Raw genomic sequence first — 21,837 nt, forward strand, 5'->3', positions numbered from 1 at the left:
CTCCGCACTCATGACTTTGCCCCTCTCTCCTCTGCCTCATGCCTTTTTTGCTGAAAAGAGGAGGGGCTGTCTAAGTAATCCAATACCTGCCCAATTCATGAATGTTACTGTAAGTTGCTCAACTGCCCCGACAAGTGCTGGGGTTAAAACAGATTAGGAGGCTGAAGGTGGCTACGTTGGCTGCATCTTCGCGTCACAGACTCCTTTTGCACAACTCCGAGAAAGAAAAAGGAGGGGATACCTGGCACCGCTTCAAATGACTTCTTCAGAGGAATGAAAAAAGACGCTGTGGGCTTCCCGCCATCCAACATGTCTTTAGAGGAGAGTACTGTGAGAGACGCGCCTGAAAGTGAGACGGATTGTTCTGATGGACGGGATGAGGCTGTCCCGGGACGCATCGCCAGCTTACCGCTGGATCCATTCCCACCCAAAGACTTCAGAGGGAAGTTTAAAAAGATGCGGCAGAAGAAGAGACCCACCATTCTTGAAAGTAGGCACTGTTTAACACTTTGATACTCAGCTAGAGACCTTTATTTATTTATCTTCCAAAAACATTGATTTAGAAAAAATACACTGGACAAGCCTTCCCAGGAATTCTACCATGATTTCCATTGTTGTGCGTCTCGGGTAGCTTGGCTGTCCAGTTATCGAAGGCTAATGATAATTCTATTAAAGAATTATTAATAATTAATAAAGTGGACTATTTATCAATTTGAATTATCAAAATGATAATAATTCTCGGGGCACCACCCCCGATGCCTTACTCCGGGGGAAATTTGATAACTACACAGCAGAAAATCAGTCTCATTATGATTTGAATTATCCTGCAGAACAGCAAATCTTACTATATCTTACAGAATAACAGTGAAGGCGTGATATCCGAACACTAGGCTCTGCTTAAACAAATCAATTTGTGACCAAATCTTGTATGAAATAACAACAAACCACTCATTAAAAATCAATCAGGATTTATTTACATACAGGTGTCAAAAGATGATAAACGCAACACCCCAAATAAAATCCTGATGGCGCACTACGTAAACAGGGACAGAAATTATACAATGCAAAAGTTCCAGTCATCTGTGTGGGGTGTGACTTGTGTGTGTGTGTGTGTGTGTGTGTGTGTGTGTGTGTGTGTGTGTGTGTGTGTGTGTGTGTGTGTGTGTGTGTGTGTGTGTGTGTGTGTGTGTGTGTGTGTGTGTGTGTGTGTGTGTCGGATCTCAGAACGGCTCGGGAATTTATGACCGAGGGGAGCGTCTGGGTGTGTGTGTGCGTGTGTGTGTGTGCGTGTGGGGGGGGGGTTAGTACGAGAGGGAGAGAGAGAGAGATGCAGAAGAAAAGTAAAATAATAGACACTCTTAAATAATTTCTCATTACCAGAAACCCAAGACCTTCTGATCTTTCCCACACAGAAATGCCCCACTGTGAAACTAAACTTCACACGTGCGCTCTGGTCATTTAACTGGGAAATTTAGAAGGGCCTTGTTTTCGGTTGTCGAGAAGCATGTCATAACGATCCAGCAATGTGGATGCAGCAGTAGACCAATAAGAAGATAAACAAAAACACTTAAGTTAAGAAACACAACTATGACGGGATCAGCAGTCCAGCTCACAGCGTAAACCAACTTTTAAAGTGTATTACTAAGTTTTTCTCTGCCCAGACACCAAAAACAGCCTCTCACGTGAATCTTTGCAGTTGAAGAAAAAAGGGTGGTCAGTCAGCGTTCCTCGGGGAACAGCTGGGTGTTTACGCTCAGCAGGGGATCCTGATAAAGCGGCTATCACTCCCTCCTGTGTCCTTGCTGCAGATGAGGGGGTAGCAGCTGGGCACAGCACTTGGCTTCCTTCAACTTCGGATCGGCGTCGCGTTCACGTCGAGGCAATGCAGGGTCCCTAGTTCGGCTTCCTGGGCTCGGAACTGCGTGGGTCGCTCGTGCAGCGCTGCAAAACGGACGCTCCTTCGTTCACGAAGGAGAAAGCCGGCCCTTGGCTGGCTCCCTGGTGCTACAGAGACCTGTGGGTGAGAAGGAAGAAGCAGAAAAGAGAGAAGAGACCGGAGAGAGGGGGGTCTCCTCTTTTATAGCTGCATACAGGAAGTTGATACCCCTTCCTGCAGCTTGGGGTCCTTGTCCAATCAAAGTGTGGTGCCTTATCACCAAGAGGGTCACATATGCAAATCCTGGTGTCCATGGGGTCTTTCCGTTCTCCAGACCACGCTGGAGGTGTCGTAAACTCACCATGAGGCAGGGATCATGAAACTTTAAGTCTTTAGGTTTACTGGTCCAAGAGAAATGTTCACCCACTCACATATGTCATGAATTCATAATCATATGGACGGTAATCCAACATCCCCCCTTAGATTTGACGGCGGGAATGCAGGGTCTGGTTGTCAAATCTACCAACAGTGCAACAGTCCATGTGATGCAGTCCTGGTTGGCAGAGGGGCACAGTACTTAAAAGTTCAGAGGTTAGCATAGCGCTGGAGGCTTTGTCTGGGCAGAGGTGAGGCATGTCTGGGCAGACGGAAATACGCTATGCTATATGAGACTAGGGTATAAAACATAACAATAAACATAAAACATAAAACATATAGAAACGATAAGGGATTCGATTACGCAGTTCAGTGTCATTACTAGCAGAATGAGGTAGATAAAGATAAAAAGAAGGGAGGTTAGTTAGGTTACGGACCCTCGATACGTAACTGCCAAAAGCAGACCAGGCTCAGTGGGTGTTCACCACGTGTTAATCCCTTGGCAGAGCGGTGCTGAGGAAGGAAACGGATCGGAGGGGGTCCGTCCTGTAACAGAACCGACCTCGGGTAACGGAAGAAGAAAGTATTGTTCCCTAACAATTTAATCACTCTGCGATTAATTGCTAAACCCGGAAAAACAAAACAGAACAAATGAAATAAAATTGTGAGTGTAGGCCTGAGTTTTACTTCCCTAACACTCCAAGATCCCTGCCCCCCCTTTTTCAGGGTAGGGGGGATTTGCACTTCTGGGTCAGAAGTTGTCAGTCAGCTGCAGACGATTCATGCAGCTCGTTCAGCGCTCTGGCCAACAGGGTATATATGGCACCCCCCTGGCCTGTTGATCTACGACGTCTGCGCCGTTTCTTGGGCTGTACCCTTGGCTGTACCCCTTGGGCGTCAGCCCCGGGGTGGAGCACCTCTCGGTCACTCTGTGCACCGTTCTCAGAATCTACGGTGGGACGTCTCTGTGTTTCCCACGCCAGCTCAGCGTACCCGCGGATTTCTCGCATTTTGAGATCTCGCCTCCCGCTGCAGTAAAGAGTTACCTTACATCGCACGCTTTCATGGAGGTTATGTAGGAATAGAGACTTAAAATGACGATCATTCTCCAAACCGGGAGTGTTGCGTCCCTGGAAAAACGCAGCTCTCAGACGCCAGTAATAATCTTTGGGGGTTTCTGACTCCTGGTGCTTAATTGAAGAAGCAGCCAGAGTAGCTGAAGCCCAGTCGGTTTCAGAAAAGTACTCCTCTAGCAAAGCCTGACGGAGTGCTTCATAGCAGTCTCTGGTTTTAGCTGGAAGGGATCTTATGAAAACACGAACGCTCCTGGCTGTGGTTTTCCAAAGAAGCTTTACCTTCTCGCTAGAGGATGCATGAGGTAAATCTCGGAGGCAATCCTGAACCTCATCGAGATAATTCTCAATATTTGACCCTGGATCATCCGGGTCAAAGTGTTCTATGTCATTGGCCAGGGATTCAAGGTCACGGAGACGCAAGCCTTGTCTATGCGGCGGGCCAGGGTCGTCTGGTCCACCAGAACATTCCTGATACACCTGGTCCCTGTGCCGAGAAGAATACTTAGTTCTTGTCTGGTGTGGAACAGGTAGGTCGGAGTGGGGGTTTAAACCACCTGACACAACTTTTTGTCCCTCAGGGAAAGGTTCCCGGAAATTTGGATTTACGGCCTTCAGATTATGAGGCTGGCCGCATTTCGGACTCAGCACCCCATCTTGAACACGCGGAGCAGTGGGCCTGAGGGTGAACGGGGGGGCACGCTTTAAGTCTGACCCCCCTTTCCTCATTTTGCACCTCGGTGGCTGCACTTTCATTTCATCCCAGGTGATAAGGTCTGGAACGGTGTCAGTAGCGTTTGGGCTACTGGCTGTCCCCCTGGGCTCAGACAGGATAAGCAGGTTAACTGCTGGATCCTTTCTCTGGCCCCCTGCTGGCCGTGGGTCAGTGTGAGATTGGTCACGCCTTTCATCACACTGCTGCAAATTGTTAATGATCGGGACACTGGAGAGTTGATCTACTTTAATTTCTGATTCGAGCCGTGGCTCGCGGTTCGCATGCTTGTTTTCAACCCATCGTGGCTCCATTTTCTCGGAGCTTCGAGTGGACCCGTTACAGGAGTCCAGTGACTGCTGACGAAAGTCCAGCGACTGCTGGCGGAGACTAAGCGACTGCTCATAGAGGCTTACTGCCTTCTCCCGGAGGCAAAGTGCGTGCTCACGGAGCAGCCATGACTTTTCATGGCGTTCCTCCACGTGGCTGAACTTATGTGACTGGAGCTGGGTTTTGCAACTAAGCACATCGGAGAAGAATGCTTCTCTGGAAGAACTCTTAATTAACGAGATCAACTCCTGTGTCCTATCACCAGCGTTACGTTCATAATTATGGACGTTATTCACCTCCTCTGAGGTGCATCGACTAGTTTCTCGGGTTCGTGCTTGAGCCTCTCTTAACAGGCTTTTCAAGCGTTCAATCTCTTCCTGCGCATCGCAGTGCGCCAACACTTCCCCCTCGTATTTTTGTCGCCACCTGTGTTTGTTTTCCCCAGCATGGAGTTCTGCCTTACGTTGCCATAGCAACGCCAGTTTACCCGGAACGTTGGCTACACAGGCTTTTTTATACGGTTTCTTGGCGAAGCTAGTGAGCTCTGCTATCCTCCCTTCGCAGGTCTGGAGGTCATAGTTATTTATTATGCTCAGCTCATCTCTGGGTATTTCCATAATACGTGCAATTACTTCTTGAGTGTCGGTAAAAGTGACGCTGGGGGAAGCCTCGGCCCCCCTTTCATGGTTACCTGGGCTAGTCATTGCGCGTCTGGCCAGGGGACCCGGGACTGAAGGGTACCTGGCGAAAAGCTTCCTATTCAAACGGAACTTGCCTGATGGTCCTTCTAGTCAACCTCTGCTCACCTCTGCTGGCTCTGCGTCCAAATGCGATGAGTTTCCTGCCCTGTACACCACGCGCAGTTCACGAACCGGACACCAGTGTTTCGCTTGCGACTCTGCCAAGAGATTAACACTCAGTAATGAAGTAGATTCACGTTATCACCCAGATTAGGAGGAATGAGACAATAAATGAAGCATGAGAGACTCTGATATGTGCCTGAAAGCAGTTGGGTTCTTGGTTATCATAAAAGGAATCGAGATAACCTTGCAAGCAAAAGAAAAATAAAAGAATCAATAAGGTGGATTGAAATTTAAATGCCACCCAAATTAAAGATTCAATTTAAAAAACACGATAGAAATTAGTCCGAAAGAATAACTCACATGGGGTAATCCCGACAAAGTTCTATTAATAGAATTTAAAGAACTTGAAACAAAACCAACCATTAACTTCAGTGAAGCAAGGTTGCAGAGGAAAATTAATCAAACAGATTAATAAAAGTAGTGATAAAAATAAAAGTTCAAGTTAATAAACTTAAAGCGACCAACCCTTAGTGAAGCGAGGTTGCCATTAGAACAACTTAAAATAACCGTAGGAATCAGATAATGAGAGGGGAAGAAAAATAAAAATATTTTCTTTCCCGATCAAAATTAATGTTCTGTTCTTTCATACAACTTGGTCACAAATATCGTTTCGAGAGCCTCACGCTGGGGCACCATTTATGTTGTGCGTCTCGGGTAGCTTGGCTGTCCAGTTATCGAAGGCTAATGATAATTCTATTAAAGAATTATTAATAATTAATAAAGTGGACTATTTATCAATTTGAATTATCAAAATGATAATAATTCTCGGGGCACCACCCCCGATGCCTTACTCCGGGGGAAATTTGATAACTACACAGCAGAAAATCAGTCTCATTATGATTTGAATTATCCTGCAGAACAGCAAATCTTACTATATCTTACAGAATAACAGTGAAGGCGTGATATCCGAACACTAGGCTCTGCTTAAACAAATCAATTTGTGACCAAATCTTGTATGAAATAACAACAAACCACTCATTAAAAATCAATCAGGATTTATTTACATACAGGTGTCAAAAGATGATAAACGCAACACCCCAAATAAAATCCTGATGGCGCACTACGTAAACAGGGACAGAAATTATACAATGCAAAAGTTCCAGTCATCTGTGTGGGGTGTGACTTGTGTGTGTGTGTGTGTGTGTGTGTGTGTGTGTGTGTGTGTGTGTGTGTGTGTGTGTGTGTGTGTGTGTGTGTGTGTGTGTGTGTGTGTGTGTGTGTGTGTGTGTGTGTGTGTGTGTGTCGGATCTCAGAACGGCTCGGGAATTTATGACCGAGGGGAGCGTCTGGGTGTGTGTGTGCGTGTGTGTGTGTGCGTGTGGGGGGGGGGTTAGTACGAGAGGGAGAGAGAGAGAGATGCAGAAGAAAAGTAAAATAATAGACACTCTTAAATAATTTCTCATTACCAGAAACCCAAGACCTTCTGATCTTTCCCACACAGAAATGCCCCACTGTGAAACTAAACTTCACACGTGCGCTCTGGTCATTTAACTGGGAAATTTAGAAGGGCCTTGTTTTCGGTTGTCGAGAAGCATGTCATAACGATCCAGCAATGTGGATGCAGCAGTAGACCAATAAGAAGATAAACAAAAACACTTAAGTTAAGAAACACAACTATGACGGGATCAGCAGTCCAGCTCACAGCGTAAACCAACTTTTAAAGTGTATTACTAAGTTTTTCTCTGCCCAGACACCAAAAACAGCCTCTCACGTGAATCTTTGCAGTTGAAGAAAAAAGGGTGGTCAGTCAGCGTTCCTCGGGGAACAGCTGGGTGTTTACGCTCAGCAGGGGATCCTGATAAAGCGGCTATCACTCCCTCCTGTGTCCTTGCTGCAGATGAGGGGGTAGCAGCTGGGCACAGCACTTGGCTTCCTTCAACTTCGGATCGGCGTCGCGTTCACGTCGAGGCAATGCAGGGTCCCTAGTTCGGCTTCCTGGGCTCGGAACTGCGTGGGTCGCTCGTGCAGCGCTGCAAAACGGACGCTCCTTCGTTCACGAAGGAGAAAGCCGGCCCTTGGCTGGCTCCCTGGTGCTACAGAGACCTGTGGGTGAGAAGGAAGAAGCAGAAAAGAGAGAAGAGACCGGAGAGAGGGGGGTCTCCTCTTTTATAGCTGCATACAGGAAGTTGATACCCCTTCCTGCAGCTTGGGGTCCTTGTCCAATCAAAGTGTGGTGCCTTATCACCAAGAGGGTCACATATGCAAATCCTGGTGTCCATGGGGTCTTTCCGTTCTCCAGACCACGCTGGAGGTGTCGTAAACTCACCATGAGGCAGGGATCATGAAACTTTAAGTCTTTAGGTTTACTGGTCCAAGAGAAATGTTCACCCACTCACATATGTCATGAATTCATAATCATATGGACGGTAATCCAACACCATCACTGAGTGAAATTCCTCACCTTCCTGCAGTATTTGTCACAGTTACGTAGGAATGTGGTGGCTTGTTAATAATGGACAGGCAGTTGGGGAGCTCAGCACAGTTTTTTTTAATGCAAGTTGACCTCATAGTCATGAATTAACGTTGCATCTGACAATACTTTCCAATATTTCTCAGCATGTTCACAAGTAGAACAGTGTAAGCATCAGTGAAACAGTAACTGTACAATCAAGAGTGACTTTAAGGACCAGACTTTGCGAGCAGGATGAAGAAAGATGAGCATGGGGGGAGAAAAAGAAGGAGTGAAACGCTTCAGCTTGACTACCACAAAAATGGCTCAAGTGGACAGACATACCTCACATTCCTCACGTCCAGCAGAGCTTGATAATGCTTTTAATGAGTGCTTAATGTGCTACTCACTTTATGAGAAACATGGTTATGGGCGATCGTTGTTATCAGCAAATGCATCACTGATTTATACACGTTCCGTCTTGATGTTTTGAGAGTAAACACGGCAGCAGGAGATAAACAGACCTTCAAAAATGAGGATTATGTGAGTATTACTGGTGCAGTTTTCCTTCTGAAGAACTGATACTGATCCTATCTAGTATGCCGATAAACAGTCGTTTTTAAATCTTCAGACATCTTCACGCTGTTAAGTCCAGGATGGTATGCTGTGATACAGACATCACCGGGTCCTCTGACCTGCATTGGGAGTTAAAATACGGGTAAAAAAACACAGTTTTATCATTTTCTTGTAATCCTAGTGAGAAACATGTCCATTAGACAGGTTTTTAATGCCACTCAAATTAATAAAGCTTCTGATGCTGTTTGGATTAGAGATATTTTTGTTGTGGGGGAAGAGTATGTGCCTTACATAAATGGTTTAATTGCAGCAAGCATGCACAGAAAGGTCTCTGGTGATAAAAACATTTCTGTAAAACAGTTTTTCATTCATGTGTACAGCTCTGAGATGATTTAGTTGTGGTTTAAGAGTTTAGTTGCTGTAATCGTCGCAAGTCTAAGTCTGAGACGTCCATTTGTTTGCCTGTACTTGTATCCTTGTTGAATAAATGTTGAAATAATTAATCTAGGGAATTACATAACTGTTTGCCCTTTAGAGAGCCTCTAACTGGACAAGTCAGGCACAGCAGATTATAAATGATGGATAAGTTATGGAAGTGAACTCTGTTCTGTCTTTTAAAAAAGAATCCCTCACATCTCCCTCCTAAAAAACACAAACTCATAATTGAAATCCTGGACACTTACAGAGGGAGCTATCTGCAGTTAGGATGCTGATGAGCATAATACGCTCATTGTGTAGTGTTTGGCCTGACTACTCACCTGAGGTTGAGACTGAGATGTTTGCTCAGAAGCCAAACACGCCTGCAAGATCTGGGGATTTACATGTTGACGGAGTATTTAGATGTCATTAGTAAAACTATGCAATGTTTAAGTCCAGAGAATACTTCTTTTATGAAGGCACTGGAAAAACATGTAAAAGACACATGAGCCGATCATAAAGATAATAGACCAGAAGGACGAATCTGTGCATGTGATCCTCATCACATGACGAGTTGCAGATGAGTGGTTTCACTGTCCATACCTCGTATTTATTCTTTATAATACAGCACATTCAGTAAATATTGTTATAACATCAGTCTGTCAAACCCATTCTTACCCAACATTGCAGGTCAATTGCACAGTCGGTGATATAGCCGAGGTTTATGGTTTAACCCATTTCCCGTCATTTAATCCCATGCAGGGTGCGACCCCTAACTTAAAAGCCAACATTAAAAAAAAACATTAAAAGAGAGATTAACAATAATAGAGATTAAGAAAATAGGCTACCGGACTAGATTTGTCCTGCTGGGAAAGACGATGATATTCCTGTGTACCTTCTGGGCGTGCTTTTGTTGAATCAACGTTCAGCGATTTCATGGGAGCTTTAAATTCTATGTGCCTCCCAATCTTTGTTCAATGATCCCGCTGTTTAATCCGTCTACTGGATGGAAGATCTTATATTTATTTATTTTTTATTCTTATATTTTCATGTTAAAAGAAAGAAAAGTTTGTGTAAGCTGTACTGACTCCGCAGAGTGAATGTTTACATTGTAGCGTTCCAGCCAGTTTAACTGCAACAGCTAAACCCGTTCTTGTTGCTCCACTGCAGTGGGGTTTAACATTGATCGTAGGTCCTGGTTAAACACAGATTACTGCGGTTTAGGTAGTACCATGTTGAACCACAGTTAAGCCACATGATAACTGACACAGACTTTTGATCTGTTGAGCCAAATGACATGGTTGTGTTATACTTTGTTTTGTGTGCCTCTGTGCTTTGTTTTGCAATCGCTTGGTAATTGCTTTATAACCTTTACAACACTTCTTAGATTGATGGCCAGCAACAGCTGTTTCTCTGAGACTGTTGCTGATAACTTTCCATCTTGGCATTGTCCTGGCACACACATGAATGCTCCAGATCAGCAAACTTTGACTTTGTTAGAGGAGCTTACCATTACTGATGACCAGTTGACAATTGATTAGCAGCACTTGGCTGCTAGTTACCCTTTTAATTACTACATGGAAGCAGTAAGGATGTATCCTAGTACTCACTTTTTCGGCTCACAGCTTCTGCTAAATAAATTATGAATATGTGTCAGGAAAGGAGGCGAATGGAAAGGACTTAAAACCAGAATCACGGGCAGGCTAAACAGTCCACGCAAACAACCCACCAGCGAGCCAAGAGAAACAAAGCCGAGCTAAACGGGAGGAAACCAAAAACAGAGACAAGACAAGGATCTGACAGTAACAACAGAAACCTCAGAGGATAAATAGTGAGGGAGGTAATGAATAATGTGATGCAGGGGTGGATATCAGTAATCTAATCCAGGTGGGAAACAGACATTAATCAAAAGTAAATAAAACGCAAAACGGTAGTAAGTTCAACAGAATAAAACAGGAAATAAATTAAACTGAAGTGAAGCTGAAAAACCAATGATGTGGAGAAAGGAGCCAGGAATTCTACATGTTTTACTGGATGGATGGATGGATGGATGGATGGATGGATGGATGGATGGATGGATGGATGGATGGATGGATGATGGATGGATGGGTGGACGGATGGATGGATGGATGGATGGATGATGGATGGATTGATGAATGGATGGATGGATGGATTGATGAATGGATGGATGGATGGATGGATGGATGATGGATGGATGGGTGGACGGATGGATGGATGGATGGATGGATGATGGATGGATGGATGGATGGATGGATGGATGGATGGATGGATGGATGGATGGATTGATGAATGAATGGATAGATTGATGGATTGATGAATGAATGGATGGATTGATGGATTGATGGATGGATGGATGGATGGATGGATGGATGATGGATGGATGATGGATGGATGGATTGATGAATGGATGGATGGATGGATGGATGGATGATGGATGGATGAATGAATGGATGGATTGATGAATGGATGGATGGATGGATGGATGGGTGGATGGATGGATGGGTGGATGGTAGGGGTGTCACGGTACACACAAGTCACGGTTCGGTACGTACCTCGGTACAGGGGTCACGGTTCGGTACGGGTTCGGTACGGGTTCGGTACGGGTTCGGTACAACGGGAAAAAAAATACAAAAAGTCCCAAATGTATAAGACGAGTTTTTTCTTCCTTTATTTTGATCATAGCATTTGAAAGTTAAAGTTTGTTCAATTGGCTACAAAACTAAAAAGCATCTTTTATTAAAGTGTAAAATAAATAGAATAATGGGCAGAGCCGTCTGGGGGCGGAGCATTCTCCATGGGCCCTTATGATAGTCATTTTAACGTTCAACAACATCATCCTACCCCTCAAACAACATTTATTCTCACTTTTATTGAGCTAAGCCTATAGGCCTATGCTGCAGAAAGCAGAGGAAAGTCACAAACTTGTTCAGAAGAACACACACACACGAACACACACACACACACACACACACACACAGACTCAGTTCCATCTTTGATACAGCTTAAACACAAAAAAAAAAACATAACTGGTCTAAATTACACATCTATTTAGATAGATAGACACAGCGGTCTATAACATCATTTCTGAGCTCTATAACAGAGAATAGACTCGGCGGTCTAGTTGACAACAACACAAGCACATTCAAATAAGCAGGTGGTCAAGAATACCACAACATTCTGATAAATAAATTATTTAAGAAGGTTACACTGACTCACCAATGACAGTTGACTCTTCCATAACCCAAAATAATCCAGGTAACGTGGAAAACGGGGTAACATTCAAAACTTTGTAGGTTTTAAACTTTAGCGCTAATCTCCTTCACGGCAAATTTGCTGTGACTGTTAAGGCTGATTTATGGTACCGCGTTACACCAACGCAGCGCCTACGGCGAAGGTTGCGCGTCGCCGCATAACCTCGCCGTAGACTGCGCCGTACCCTACGGCGTATGCTCTGCGTCGATTTAACGCAGAACCATAAATCAGGCTTTACAGCCAACCCGCTTTGGCTCACGGCGCCGATGCGTTCAGGACAGTTGTAAATTAAGAATTAGAACATTCTGTCGTTATTATAGCCTACAATTTATGATGATATATGAATTGCACATATAGTTATTGATATGCACAGACTAGCACACATTTAGGTCTGTAATGGAACGTGACTGTTGATATTTCTAAGGGAAAAAAAAAACGATTGATTTTTTTTTTTTTTTTTTTTTTTTTTTTTTTTAACTCAGTCAGATGTATTCGCCGTATGACTGCGTGAACCGAACCGTGACCCCCGTACCATGACGGTACGGGACGAATACAAATACCGTTACACCCCTAGTGGATGGATGGATGGATGATGGATGGATGGATGGATGGATGGATGGATGATGGATGGATGGATGGATGATGATGGATGGATGGATGATGGATGGATGATGGATGGATGGATGATGGATGGATGATGGATGGATGGATGGATGATGGATGGATGGATGGATGATGATGGATGGATGGATGATGGATGGATGGATGGATGATGGATGGATGGATGGATGGATGGATGATGGATGGATGGATGGATGGATGGATGATGGATGGATGGATGCATGGATGGATGGATGGATGGATGAATGGATGGATGGATGATGGATGGATGGATGGATGATGGATGGATGGATGGATGGATGGATGATGGATGGATGGATGGATGATGGATGGATGGATGGATGGATGGATGATGGATGATGGATGGATGGATGGATGATGGATGGATGGATGGATGGATGGATGGATGGATGATGGATGGATGGATGGATGGATGATGGATGGATGGATGGATGGATGGATGGATGGATGATGGATGGATGGATGGATGATGGATGGATGGATGGATGGATGGATGATGGATGGATGGATGGATGATGGATGGATGCATGGATGGATGGATGGATGGATGGATGGATGGATGGATGGATGGATGGATGGATGGATGGATGGATGATGGATGGATGATGGATGGTTGGATGGATGGATGGATGGATGCATGGATGGATGGATGGATGGATGGATGGATGGAACTCGGAACTTGGACTAAAAACCAGTTTAAATTCAGTTAAAATTCAGGCAATGAGCTTTAATAAAACCAAGACTCATTAACCCATGAACATCCACCAATAAATCATGATACACTGTGTAACACTGATTATATTGAGTCTTGTTCTACATCTCAGGTTGTATTTTCTCATTTATAGCTCTGGGTACGACGATAATGTGTTTTATTCTGGTCCAAACATGTCAAACGTATATTTTTGCATAGACAACATATTCTTAGTTCAAAATAATTTCCCTTTAATGCAGATGGAGTAGTTATGTGAATGACCTATCATACCATGACTAAAGTGTGTCAGAAACAAATTGGAAGTGTCACCCTGTCCCTAAAGGATTGCGTAAGTCTTTCTTCTCGTCGGTTCAATTAATCTGCAGTACCAAAATACCACTGAGTGATGGTGGAATTTCACAGAAACGTGGTATATGTTCAACTCGACAAGACTGCACTGCATGTCCGTGTGCTGCGCCACCAGGCCGGGTGACCGCGTGTCCTGGCTTCAGACGGGACGATCGAGGACCGAACTGTGAAAACACCAATGATGGTTTCTCCATCACAGTGTGTGTTACGTAATCAAGGTCAAGTTTCTGTTGCCTGATGGACGGACAGAGCTCAGATAGGATTACTCTAAGAGCTGGGGGGGGGGGGGGGGGCATGATGTGTTCATAGTCTGCATGTTCAAGACATCAGCAAAATATTGTGATTGTTGGAATAAGTTTACTTTTAGGAGAAGAATCAAGAAAATCGTTTAAGTAATTTTTTTTTAAAAGCAAAGAATGGACATTTTCTCATATATCTTTAAACATTTAGTTTGAATTATACTGATCATCCAAGCTGGAAGCATTTGTTTATCTTACCATTGCCCCAACTTAGGTCAGTGTTGCAACTCCTTCATTAATATACTGATATATTCATATAGATATTTGCCATAGATGTTCATCTATGAATCTGATCTGCTTCTTTCAATTTTAATAATGCATGAAAAACTGACAGTTTTTGACCGAGGTCCTCCTCCACTTTTAGCTGACATAATAATTCAATCAGCTCAAAAGATCGGCTAGCCTAGTAGACAGTAAAATAATTAATAGTGTCACCCTAACGAGCAAACTGATGGGATGCTCAGCACTTGACTGCTGCCTCAATTTGCTGCTGTGAAGAAGTGACAGGTTAAAGACCAGCCGTCGCCTCCTGCTCCCCACCGTATCCTCTGCACCCATTTGGTCTCATCAGCTTGCTGATCAATGTGAGTGCCCTCCAGATGTGTCATGCTGCCTGCATGCCCCATCTGCCCCGTCAGGATTGGTGTCCTGTCCGTCCGATTCGTGCCAGTCATGCTGAAAAACACACATGCGCAGCGGTGTCATCGTCAGGCTCTGCACGCAGACAAACAGTGGTTATTATTATCTACACTCGGCTAAGAGGATTGCTTCCTGCACTCTCAGCCTCCGCGCAGTTATTTAAAGGGAGCTTGCGTTGCCGCCCACTGCCTGCCACAGCTTTGGAGAGTTAGAGAGATGTTGAGAGAGTGGAGGGAGGGAGGGAGGGAGGAGAGGGACGCAGGGCTGATAGCCAAGGACGGGACGCAAGAGGAGGGGTGAAGCCGGGCTCGTGTGTTTTCTCAGGGTCTCGTCAGCACAGCAGTGCGTGCGTCACAGAGAGGTGACAGCAGACGCTACCTGCTGGTCCCAGCTGAGCGGCTACTGCTGTTCGCTGCTGTTGCTGCTGCTGAAGGGAAACAACAACTACAGGTTGGGGCAGGAAGCCGCAGCCATGGCCAGCCAGCAGGACTCAGGCTTCTTTGAAATCAGCATCAAGTCCCTGCTGAAATCCCTGAGTGGAAGTGAGTAGCAGTTTGTCTCTTCTTGTCGTGCTCAGCAGACGAAACTGAATGACGGAGAACGCAGCTGCACTGAGATCAGGACTTTATTTATTTATTCATTGATTTTTGCTTTGTTTTCCTGTTGGAGTCTGTGACTGGGACATGCAGCTTGTTGCAGATAGAGGTTATTGGTCAGAATGTCAGTGGCTGCGAATTTGGAAAGGAATCTCGATCGTACATCCACGAACAGCGAGCATCACTCGAATCGGGTTTAGTTAGTGACTTCTACTGAGATCTGCTCCGGCTAAAACCACTCTGTTTAATCTGAACACAGCCTGGTTATGATTCTGCAGCGGATTCCTGCTGTTTTTACATAATTCTTAGCTGCACTCTAGTTCAGGCTTCCCTAAATAGTTCTTATTAAGTGCAAGGGCACAGTAATAGGATTAGTGGAGCTTCAGCTCGATTGCATGTTCTGTGCAGAGCTCACCGCTTCGCTGCCGTCCCCGGGCTCGTGAGGCTGAGATGGAAGGTACGATTCTGCATCTCCCAGGGAGTGCGGTACCTTGTGTAAATATATCCATTGAATCTGCATGTGAGTAGATGCCACAGATGCACAAGCCTGCCCCCGTCCACACATTCAGCATCGAGCCATCCCCTGATGATGTTGCATAATCCTCACACTGGATGACTTTGGTAAAGTGATGAAGGTCCAGGAAGTCACTGGACTGTATCGACTTTTATCATTTTTATTAAACATGTCTCTCCTAATCACATCTCTCAACTTCTGCTTGCAGCACCTGGTAATGTTGTGTTAATGCAAGTTCAATTTGGCAACAGTGAAGGTGTGGATCACAGTGATTTACATTGCAAATTAGAAATTGGCTGCGATTTTGACACTCGGAGGGAGGGGGGCAAAACACTTGTTTATCTTTTTACTTCTTCATTTACAAGAAAGATGTAGAGTTTGTGGCTGCAACCAGCAGGATATGTTTCCCTGCTCTCCATCAGATGCTGTTTGCTTTGCCACCACAAGGTTAGCCGTCTCTAAACCTTCGTCGGTGTGTATCAGTTTTGATAAAACAGCAGCACAGAACTGGTATTGTGCAGCTGCTGCGTCAGGTCTGCTGTCCAAACTGCCCCGAAGGCCAGTCCTTCGCCAGCCAATCAGAGCGGGAGACGAGCTGCACGGCTCCCCGAGCCGCACGCAGCTGCAAACCTCTGAAAAGTAAATGCTGTTTAGGTGCGATTTGATTACATCTTCTGACATGTAATGCTGATTTTACATCAGCATTACATGACGATGCACGTTTTTGAGAATTCAGTTTCTGCATCAGTGTTTACATCATTCTTCTTTCATGGTTTAATACTGTGCAGCACCACGCCGGGCAAGGCCCCAGCTCAAATTTACAGGAGAAAACACTATTTTGGTTGTTGTACATAAGGGAATCAGTGCTTGTGGGTGAAACACATGCAGGCTTTCAGACATTTTATACACTTATGTAATTGGCCTGAAATGCTCTCGCGCAGCGGGCAAACGCTTCCAGCTCATAGTCAATACTTTGAGACCGTCAGGTTCATCTGTTATTTTGCAGAGCCGTTCTCTCCCTGTTTTGTTGAGCCAGTGAACCTGAAATACTGGTTACTGATTCTATGTCCAGCTGCTGAGTCTTTTTTTTGATAAATATATCAGCAAAAATTGATTGGCTTAAACTGACAAGAAAAAAATGTCAACTCATTAGGGAAAACATAGCTATTGTGGCCTATGTGGATGTCAGCAGAGACCCTGTTTTTTTTGTTTGTCCCAAAACTAAATGATACAATTTAAAAATTTTAATATACAATTAAGGGGGAAAAACAGTTTAGGTATTACCAACGTGAATTTGTGTTTGTGTGTTTGTGAATCTACTTGCTCACTTGCAGTCGACGTTTTTTTTTTTTTGTCCAAAAGCCGAACAAAGTTTTCTCAGATGTTTATGTTTAAACTGGAATTTTCGGTCCAGTTAGAGAGGTCAGAGGTATCTAAATATCCACCCACTCTGTTCACAGGCTGCTGCTGAAGTGGCTGTTTACTCAGTGGGAATGTCTCTCTGCACTGCATTAGCCGTAGGCCTGCGTGGAAGTGTGCGTGTGCAAGAGAGACACTTGTTGGCCTGTGTGCATTGTCCTCGGGAGCACCACCATGCTCAGGGTGTTTCCAGCGTGGCCATGATGTAATGCATGATGTGCCCCATCTCCTTGTTTGCAGAGTCACATGTTGCGTCTGAGACTTCGTGCAGTGCCCAGAGCAGGAGAAGGGCTGGACACTGCTTCCTTTATTTTGCTTCCCTCCTCATTCTCAATTTAAAGTCATTGACACAAGAGAATCGAAATAAAGTGAAGTGCGGATTTGCAGCTCTTAAGATCTGAGTCGTTTAAATGGGAAATGATGATGCAGTTCCCGATGAAGACTGGTGTTTACTCTCTGGCTTTTTTTTTGGATCTCATGCTTTAGAATCAAGGGAAGGGGAGGGCTGCTCTGTCAATATAGTGTTTACCCCCCCCCCCCAGGATAAATATAGTCACACAACTATGCCACCATGTTGGACCTCGTCGCTGTGGAGCTAAAAATTCCCGGCTGACCTTCACTCTTGGAAGGCGCTGGTTGGTGACGGGGCTGGAGGAAGCCGTGGCAAAGGCAGGTCTGAGAGAGAGAGAGAGAGAGAGACTACAGTAGCGATTGTGTGTTCTCCCGTTCCAAACTCGACTCCCACTTTTTAAAACACGCTCTCTGCTGCACACCATGGAAACGATGCCCAGGAGGACGGAGCCAGCTGACGCCGTAGACATGGAAGTTGGGGGGTTCTTCTAGCGAGCGTCCATCCCAAATCAGGACAACCCTGGATAGCATATCCTCCTTCCCGACTATGGATGGGACAGCTGTGTGCTGGAGTAAGGCCAGCGTCATCAGCTTCATCAAGGGTCTGGGTAGGTGCTGAGTTGTCTCGAGTGAGGGAAGCATGTTCTGAAAGCCACAAAAGGTCGTCACACATGCTGGGCATTCCTTGAAGGAATATGTCAATGCTTTGTGTCCTGGAAAGGCCTGGTGAAGAACATCTATATACCGGTACCAAAGCGATTGTTTGGCTTCTTCTTTGCAGATTTATCATCTTCGTGGTCATTAGTATCTCTTTAGAGGGCTGATATGAAATTACGCTGAGCTCCCGTCTTTTCCTTCTGTGGTGCACAAGTGCTGTTACATAACATTTGAACGGCCTTTCCTGCAGCCACTTTCATTTTTCTTACACTAAAGCAAAGCAGTTAAAATAGTTTGTTAAAGCTTCTTTTAATGACTCAGCTTTTGACTTTCAGGGAAATCTTTGTGATTTGTTTTCCAGCTTCGCCAGACAACAATATTGAATCATTAAATTAATTTACCAGTCATGCGATTCCTCTGTTCATTACATGCTTTTGGTTTTGGCTTTGTTATAACTTAATCACATAAGTAACAATTTAATTTCAAAGATAATGAAGCCTTTATGTCTTGGACATCTTGTACAGTCTCATGATGTCTTTTAAAAAATACAGAGCTTTGTATTTTAGATAATAAACATGACTCATTTATATTTGTGGATAGGTAAAACTAATTATATTCCAGCGACAGTGTGATTTTGTTTTTATTTATTTGACCCATTCAGCTCCTCACTTTCAGTAGCACTCTCAGAGAAATCCAAATAAATCTCCAAAATGACACGCTGCCACATAATGCCATGTAAAAAAGCTGACTACACCATCTGCTGTTTGGCTGTGATATATGTAGGGTAATTTGACCCTGACACAGGGGAGGCTATACCCCGCCGCTGATGTAATGTTCTCCAATCATTTTATTACATGCACAGTTTTACATGTCTCTGGAGTTCAGGACATTTCAGTTCCAAGACAGTGAGTCTGTCCTGACCTTTCTGCATATTTCAGGCCAGATTTAGTGAAGTTTCTGAGGTTAAATTGTGGTGAGGTTTACGTTAAAGCTAAATCTCCCTGTTGGAATGAGATGCTTGTTTGTGTTTCTGGACTATATTTAGGGATTTAGTGTCTGGAGGCTGCGTGTCTGGATGCAGAGGGTGACACTGGGGTCAATTTTTAACTCCTGAGTTACTTTATGGGATTTTGCGGCCTACGTCGGGCCATGCGTGGTTAAACATAGGCCACATCACAACACTGGCTGAAGGATGGTCACATGAACAAGGCTCTTGCTTTTCTCAAAGGGCAGTGACATCTTTGGTATGAAATGAAAACACCAGCTGCCGACCTCGGTGTTTTATTTTCCATACGTGCCCAGTTCTGTGCAGAAGCAGGAAAGAAAGCACAGACTGGGGCCAAGCCGGTGCCCTTTGGACACTCCATCTCAGGAATGCTCCACATGTTGAGAAGTTTGTGTCCATGTTTGGAAAGATCTCAAGTGCCCTTTTTAGCGATTCTTTTAATACACAAATGTGTGGCTGAACCACTGGAATGGGCGATGTTCTTAATGAAGGTTGTTTTTTTTTTTTTGCCCAACTTGTGTTTTGTTTTTGTGTCTTTTCCGCAGCGTCTCCTGTGGGGAACGGATATAGTAAACCTCCCATCCCTCCAGTCAGCTGTCCTCAGGGAGAAAAAGGCCCCCCAGCCATGGTGCCCATCAGCGTCGACCCGGAGAGCAAGCCGGGAGAGTACGTCCTCAAGAGTCTGTTCGCCAACTTCACAACCGCATCTGAGCGCAAAATCCGCATCATCATGGCTGAGCCGCTGGTGAGTGAGCAGAGAGGGAACAAGCAAAGAGGTGCTGCCCCCAATGTCTTCTGTTGTTGCTTTATTAAGTCAGTGTAAAGCAAATTAAGATATTTTCATGGAAGCATGTCTTATGCACCAAGCAAACGCTTCTTAAAACAGAAAAGACTGAGAACTGTGTTGAACTGAACGATGGAGTTATAAACAGTTTATAATTCTGCATCAAATGGTGTAGCAGATGTTTGGGAGAGTGACTAAAAGAATTTCAAAAAGTTAAATCAAACCAAAGTCAAATGTTTTTTTAGAGAGAGAACAATTAAATCATAAGCCTACTTTGTTTGTTTGTGGAAACAGTCGTAGTTATTTACAGAGACCTTCCTTGACTTCTGTCTGCTGTACAGATTAGTTGATCACGAACTGATATGTGCACTCATTCAACATTGTTTAAGCTGAACAAAACAAATCAGTTTTTCTCCTTTATTTCTAATTTTCCATATGGACACATTTAAATATGTCACTTTCAAGAATATTCAATAGGCTACATTAATTGAGGGTGAAAATGATCTGGAAATTCCTCATGAATACAATTCCAATGCTGGAATTATAAATAGTAACTGGATCTCAACCAGGACTTGGTTCAGAGAAAGTTCTGGATCCAGAAAAACCATTAAAACTGACAGGAAGGAAGTTCCAGATGGCTGTGCCGTTAAAACCTTCAATGCCTGACGCATCATATTAAATATATAGTTCTGACACGTCTCAAACACTGCAAAAATCAAAACAATTTAAAAATATGTTTTATACACTAAAAATATTCTAAAAAATATATTAAATAAATACAAAATTAAATTAAATTAACCAAAGTTTTTAAATATATCAACAAATTTTTTTTAGAAAAACATTAGAAAAGACAAGTAGTCGTTTCTGTCTTTTGTTTTCTGGTCATTTCTGGAACATCAGGAAAAAGTCATCAATTAAATCCTGAAGAAACCTTTTGTTTCTTGGAGGTTGGAGTCAGTTGGTCTGGCATAAATACTTCTGTTGGCAGGTGTTCAGGAGGTTGTGGGCACGACTCCCACTGCCACATCACTGTTATAAAACTTCTACTTAAAATCAGGTACACGCGGTAATAATATTACCTCGTGCTTCATGTCCAGAGTCACAAGAGCTGAACTGTGAGTTGAACTGCGACTATAACAATATACTGTTGGATCACGTGTGTCGTGGTAGAAGCAAGGCACCTTCGGACATGCTGCCCCTAGTTTTAGTGACCGTGATTTACAGGAAGCTATAAATCGTGACCTCAGGCAGTGGGGAAGTGTTAATTACCACAGGGAAAGTGTTGTATGGCCCCGTGTTTCTTTGTAATACCCTATAGAGGAATGCAGGGAGGACGTGCTTCTTTTTGTTTTTCTCTGAGTTGAGGGCCGTCTGTGGCTTTTTTCTTCAGCTTGCAGTTAGTCACACATAGCAGTCCCCTGTTCACTCTCATCATTGAAGTGGATTTGTTTGCTAAAGTCCATAATCTATTCAGTAATCTGTACCCAGTTTTAGTATAATAGATGCAGGAAAAGATTAAAATTGTTGCTCAAACAGGGACGTTATATTCAAGTGGCAGAAAATAAAGTACATTAAAGTTGCTGTGAATCTTTTGGTCGAGGGAACACATTGTTGGTGTTACGGCCCTGAAAGATCACTGTAAAAGCTTGGTGGTGCTGGAAGCATCGACGTTTCTGTCAGTCCGGCACAGATGGACTCCTTAGAAACAAGGATTTGTTGAAAAACTAAAAAGGTTCATCAGAGCTTTGGGCTTAGCTGATGATCCAGCTGAAAGCAAAAGAGAGAGGGGGACGTGCCACCATCAGCCCACGCAGGGCCTCTGTCGCTCACATCAGACTTTCAGCTATTCTGCATTAATCAGCAAGTGATGTCCTGCGATTTGCTAGGTGGATGATGAGACAGTGCAGGGGTGTATCAGGAAAAGCAAACGCAGCAAAAAGTAAAACAGGTGCTATGATTTGTGCACGGACAGGTTACGTAGGGACT

The 21,837-nt window shown here is 44.2% G+C and overlaps 1 protein-coding gene across 6 annotated transcripts in view; it reads left to right on the forward strand.

Moving 5' to 3' along the window:
- The window catches only part of frya (furry homolog a (Drosophila)), a 66,083-nt gene that overhangs the window by 5,898 nt on the left and 38,348 nt on the right, over nt 1-21,837 (forward strand). For 2 of the 6 annotated variants that reach the window (XM_061719687.1, XM_061719688.1), the window contains exons 1-2: nt 128-490; nt 19,613-19,812. In XM_061719687.1, coding sequence (XP_061575671.1) covers nt 274-490; nt 19,613-19,812 — 417 coding nt within the window. In that variant the 5' untranslated portion in view covers nt 128-273. Of the gene's footprint in view, nt 1-127; nt 491-14,841; nt 15,067-17,726; nt 18,013-19,612; nt 19,813-21,837 lie in introns of those variants that run through there. The other 4 variants (XM_061719689.1, XM_061719692.1, XM_061719690.1 and 1 more) reach the window with 3 other exon arrangements.

This window comes from Cololabis saira, chromosome 4 (assembly GCF_033807715.1).
Source record: "Cololabis saira isolate AMF1-May2022 chromosome 4, fColSai1.1, whole genome shotgun sequence".
Classification (NCBI taxonomy): domain Eukaryota; kingdom Metazoa; phylum Chordata; class Actinopteri; order Beloniformes; family Belonidae; genus Cololabis; species Cololabis saira.